Genomic DNA, 5717 nt, shown 5'->3' on the forward strand with positions numbered 1-5717 from the left:
CATATTCATCCCCACACTATAAAGTAGAGCCCTATCACAATCATTCAACTTTTGATACTTTCTTACGTCCAAACTTATTATTAGCTTTTAATTCGAGCTATGCACACTCTTCTTCGATTGGCCATCTCCACACACAAAAATTAAATATATTTCCACGTAAGTATATATATCATACTTAAAAAAAAACACACACAGACACGCAGAAACCACGATTGAGAAAAGAAAAATATGCTCACCAAGCTAAGATTCTAGAATATGAAAGGAAATAATAAAATAAATGTGAATTACATCTTTGAAACTACTTGAATATATATTGATTGATCGGAATATATAGATAATAAAATTATAAAATTACGCAACTGAATTTTATTTATTATTCTTTTTTAAAAGGAAGCCAATGAGGTAACACGAATAAGTACAAAAATAATAGTTTTTGTGGGAGCTATTAGTAGGGCCATAAGAATGGCTCGCAATTAGCTGGATGGAAAGCTAAGCTGTAATGGCACTTTCAATCAAGCGCTAGACTAGAAGTCTAGCTCATGATCAGCCTAATCCCAGTTCTTATGTATATATATTTTTTTTCTTTTTCCCTAAAATAATTAATAATTACCCCTCTCGATCGACTATATATATGATAATTCTGAAGCTCTTTTCTGCATCACATTCTTATTACTTTCATTTCTCACTCCTACAAGCTAGTACTACCACTTGTTTGTTCTAGTACTACTCGACCATTTTCAGTTGTTTGATCTAGGCCATATAATAAGAAAAATAAAGGGCCATGATGAGAAGTAGTAGTAGTTCCGTTTTAGCTTCTGTTTTGTTCACTACTACTCTTCTTGTTGTTGTTTATAATGTCTCTGCACGACCAGCCACTTTTCTGGAGGACTTCAAAGTCACTTGGTCTGATTCCCATATCAGGCAAATCGAAGGAGGCAGGGCCATTCAACTAGTGCTTGACCAAAATTCAGGTAACATTTTATTTCTTCTTCTTTCAAGTGGGGTCTATCTTTTGATCTATTTATATATATGTAAAAATGTTGATTACAATGTGTAAGTGAAAATAAAAGTGACAAAGTTTTGATACTTTATATTAATCAGGATGTGGGTTTGCTTCCAAGAGGCAATACTTGTTTGGGCGTGTGAGCATGAAGATCAAGCTCATTCCAGGAGACTCTGCAGGAACCGTTACTGCTTTCTACGTACGTATTATATATGTATATATATATACACACACTTGATTTATTTATTTATATAATTTGTTTGCATCATATTTATATGCATATATATGTAGATGAACTCGGACACAAATACGGTTCGTGACGAGCTTGATTTCGAGTTCTTGGGGAACAGAACCGGGCAGCCTTACACGGTTCAGACCAATATCTACGCCCATGGCAAGGGTGACAGAGAACAAAGGGTTAACCTTTGGTTTGACCCAGCTGCTGCCTTCCACACCTACACAATTCTCTGGAACCATTACCATATTGTGTACGTATAGATAACTAAATAATTTAATCAATATATACAATTTTGTTAAGTGCATACAATCTAATCATTTCTTTTTTTTTTTTTTACTATTTTTGGGCAACGGCAGCTTCTATGTGGACGAAGTGCCCATAAGGGTGTACAAAAACAATGAAGCAAAGGGAATTCCATACCCAACGAGGCAACCAATGGGGGTGTACTCAACTCTTTGGGAGGCTGATGATTGGGCCACTAGAGGTGGCCTTGAGAAGATTGATTGGAGCAAAGCCCCATTTCTGGCTTACTACAAGGACTTTGATATAGAAGGCTGTGGTGTCCCTGGCCCTGCCACCTGCGCAACTAACCGGGCCAATTGGTGGGAAGGAACTGCATACCAGTCACTTACAGCCCTTGAGTACAGAAGCTACAAATGGGTCCGTATGAACCACATGATCTATGATTACTGTACCGATAGGTCCCGGTACCCGGTGCCGCCGCCGGAGTGTGTCGCCGGCTACTAGAGCTCCAATTTGAAAAGCAAAATTGGTACATAACACTCATACCCAATCAATCATATATACATCTTAAAAAAACTGTGTTGTTCTTATTGAAAAGAAGGAATTGGAAGTCCGTACGTAGGTAACATGGACCCCTTTTGTACACTACCCTCCTTGCATGTCCTTTATCAAGGGTATATAGGGAATTATCATGTGGCATGTATTGCAGCTAAGTTTTAATTATTTTTCGATGAAAAGTGAAGGGAGAGAGAGGGGGGTGATATGGTGGGGAAAGAAAGCAAATGTCAATATGTTTTTCTACTTTGTAATGTGTATGTACTTTGTATCTTTCTCTGAAGCATTATTTGTGCTAATAAATTCTGTTCTGAGTGTATGTGAAAAGAGATCATGCTTGTGTGTGAATAATATAGTTTCACCCTCTTATTGTGATCGTATATATATACATATATATAATTAGAAGATTATATGGTTTAATAAATATTGTTTTTGTTTGTTGTGGTTTCATAATAATAAGTAATATTTTTGGCCCTCAGATCAGGTCTGTTCCTATCATTATTATGTAATACAAGTAAAGATTGCAACTTTGTTTAATCGTGGCAGAAGTATATTCATGTGGTCTATATATAGACTCAATCAACTCAAGTGACCAACTCAATCTGCCCTATAATAAGTACCATAAAACCGGGTCCCAGGTTGAAGTTAGAGAATGATCAGTGCTGTCGGTAGCTGTTATTTGCACGTGTGATAATAATTATATACTTATATAGGATAGGATTTAGGTAGGACTACTCTTATTCTAAAAAATGTTAATACACAGTTTAAAAAAAGTTGTTTGCTCACGAGAAGTTAGGAATGGTGAATTCGTCAAAGACAATTTTGAGATGTCTGTTCTATATATTATCCACTGTTAATAGTTGCATTATTCTTCATGAATATTTTTGGAGTAAATTGTAAGTTAAAAAGCAGATAATTGACAAAATTTAAATCGGAAAATGTTGTGAAAGTCATAAAACGTGGCAAGTACTTCTCACACATTTTCTTTTCTTTTCAATATGCGGACAAACGAATAAAATTGGATGATGGAAGATAAAAGTGTGAGGGAGTGAGTTGAGTAAAAGGGACCACAGATCCCAACTGGAATGATAGAAAAGATTAAAGATCATGGACCCTATATCCTCAAGTTGTTTGACTTGTGATTTTGAATGTGGGGACCAAAGCTTGTGATTGTGAACTACCAAAGAATAAGATGTATGAGTATGAATGAACTACACTTGTTTTTATCAAAATAAAAATCCGATGATGCTTTATTATCCATACCAAGCTGACAAAGTAGTTTATGAGGGAAAAGCATAATTGGCTCTGCTCCAAGACTATGTGTCACATATGTATGTTATTGTAAAGGATGTTAACTCTTTAGTTAAAATCAAATGGTTCCGAGCATGTAATCACGTCAATAGAACCATATATAAATGGATAAGATCAGGACAGGGCACAATACGAGAGGAGAACAGCCACAAACTAACGTCAGGGTGTCAAAACGATAATTGCTTTTGTTAGTAAGATAATATTCAAGATAAATTTAAATAGAAGACTTGAAACCAAAAAAAGAACAAACAGAGAAGAGTGAATTTTCAATCAGGTTTCACATCAAGAGACTGTAATGTAATGCAAGTTCACACTATTTTTGTAATGAATTTTGAACTTAATAAATAAAATTATAATTTATATTTATATTTTAAAAAAAACTTATAAAATTATATTTTAGAATAATCTAAACTAATTACATAATCTACTTATAACTCATTGTAAACTTTAAATATCTATTCAAAATCAATATGGGAGAAAAAACAGAAAAAATATATATCCTCATAGCAAAAATGGAAATGTATTAAAAAAAAAAGTGATAGTTGCAAAAGGAATTTTTTTTTCGTATTGCCTAGTTCTTTTTGTTTTTTCACATGTAATTTTGTAGTTTTTGCTATAACTCTTGTGCGTGTTTTGACTGTAATCTTGACCTTTTATAATGAATTTGTTAGCTGACAAACTAGATGTAAATATAATTCCTAGTATTTATTCTTTATTTTTTGCTATTTTTTTGTGCTAGATTTTGCATGGTGTTTTGTTATTTATTGCTTGCTGGTGTATTGGTGAAGTAGTCATGATTTTGTTTCCACATAACAAAACTGTTCTTAATATCATTCCTTGGCCATGGCACATTCCAGCGGAACATGCCAGCATTTTGTTTTACTAAAAGTTACAATTAGTAGTGTATTACTTTGAAGTTTGAATGAATAAGTTCTTCAGGGTCAAGTTGGAGCAAACTAATTCCTATGTTGGTTGTAAGAGTTTTGGCTTGAGAGTAGAAGACAACATATCTTATAACAAATGGACATGAAAGGGGTTGGGTATGTACCCTTAGTAAAGGACTAGTTTCGACATCTTTTTGGCTGTTGTGATAAACTGGGCATGAAGTTGGGAGAGTCGGCTTTTTACACAATATATCCATAATCGTCCAAAACGAAAGATAAAATTGAAAGAAACCAGTACACACACCCCGTACAGAAGGAAAAAAGAGTTCCCATGTTTTTTATTCGTATAGAAATTTCAGAATGGATTTGTCCAAAAGTACGAAGTTAACAATCATTTTTAACGACATCTACTATATAATATGACCTAAAAAATGGGTAAAATTTGAGTGGACCTTCTGAAATTGGTACAATAATGAAATGGAGTTGGAGAAAAAATCTCAACGGACTGCCTTGTTGTGGTGATTGAGCACAATCAGTCACCAAGACAAATACGTACTATGGCAACTGGTATTCTAGCACATGTTGTCGGTTCCACTCCCGCTCTTATCTCCTAGCTCCCCATCTACGCAACCAATAGAATACCTTAGTTGTAAACACTGACCCTTTGTCTTTGTAATATTTCCTACTGGAAGCAAGGCCGACCCAAGGCATGTACTATTTGGGCTAGGCCCAAGACTTCTAAAGAATCCCAAAGTTTTGGTCTTTTTTTATTGAGAGAATTTCATATAACACCAAATTATAAACAAAAAATTACTTTTGTATGGTTGGGCGGAGATGATATCATTTGTACGTTCTTCATTTATTTTTTTTACGGTTTTAATGAAGAAAGTCGAAAATGAAGAAATGATTATGCACGTCTGTCGCCATTGAAGAGGAATCTCCGGGATGTCATAGACCGAATTGACTAACTTTGAGTTCTTAAGCTTCCCCAGATTCTACCGGATTTGTCACCGGATTCTTACTGGATTGTTATCGAGTGAAAATGTATTGTGATTTTTATCCACTTTTTGTTATGTTGGGTTATCTTGTAAGTCTGTGATTATTGAATAGTTGTTGGTGGAGTCGTGGCTTCCATGGTGATTGTTTTGATATATGCTCCGTTGAGCTCTAAGATTAATAGGAAAGACCATTTTAGTCAGCTAGGGAGGAAACCATCGATGAAGTACTCATTGTGATGTATATTAATTTAATTTTAGCATGTTTTACTGTGTAGTGAGCTTATTTCTAGTTGATTTTTGTTCTGATTTATTTCTAGTTGATTTTTTGTTCTGGTTTAGAATACGGTATTTTTGTAATTGAAAAAAAAAATTAAATTCATATTTTTGAAAACTAAAGGTTATATTTTCGACTGTTCCATTTTTCATATTCTTGTGTCCCTTTGCAAGTTTGAAATAAGAGTTTTGATTTTGTTTTCTAGTCTCAT

General features: G+C 34.2%; 1 protein-coding gene across 1 annotated transcript; it reads left to right on the plus strand.

The window, feature by feature from the left end:
- Nucleotides 1-582: 582 nt before the first annotated feature.
- On the plus strand, nt 583-2366 carry LOC133807161 (probable xyloglucan endotransglucosylase/hydrolase protein 6). The gene is made up of 4 exons (XM_062245336.1): nt 583-971; nt 1102-1202; nt 1295-1491; nt 1598-2366. The coding sequence occupies exons 1-4, from the start codon at nt 782-784 to the stop codon at nt 1986-1988; spliced, it is 879 nt and encodes a 292-aa protein (XP_062101320.1). The 5' UTR covers nt 583-781; the 3' UTR covers nt 1989-2366.
- The last annotated feature ends 3351 nt before the right edge of the window (nt 2367-5717 follow it).

The sequence above is a fragment of the Humulus lupulus genome, chromosome 1 (genome assembly GCF_963169125.1).
Source record: "Humulus lupulus chromosome 1, drHumLupu1.1, whole genome shotgun sequence".
Lineage (NCBI taxonomy): Eukaryota > Viridiplantae > Streptophyta > Magnoliopsida > Rosales > Cannabaceae > Humulus > Humulus lupulus.

Bases quoted from the DNA above. Each gene is read 5' to 3' on its own strand.
- LOC133807161 (XM_062245336.1), top strand. From the start codon at position 782: ATGATGAGAAGTAGTAGTAGTTCCGTTTTAGCTTCTGTTTTGTTCACT. The intron at 1,203-1,294 runs GTACGTATTATA...ATATATATGTAG, and splicing joins GAACCGTTACTGCTTTCTAC to ATGAACTCGGACACAAATAC. The intron at 1,492-1,597 runs GTACGTATAGAT...GGGCAACGGCAG, and splicing joins TGGAACCATTACCATATTGT to CTTCTATGTGGACGAAGTGC.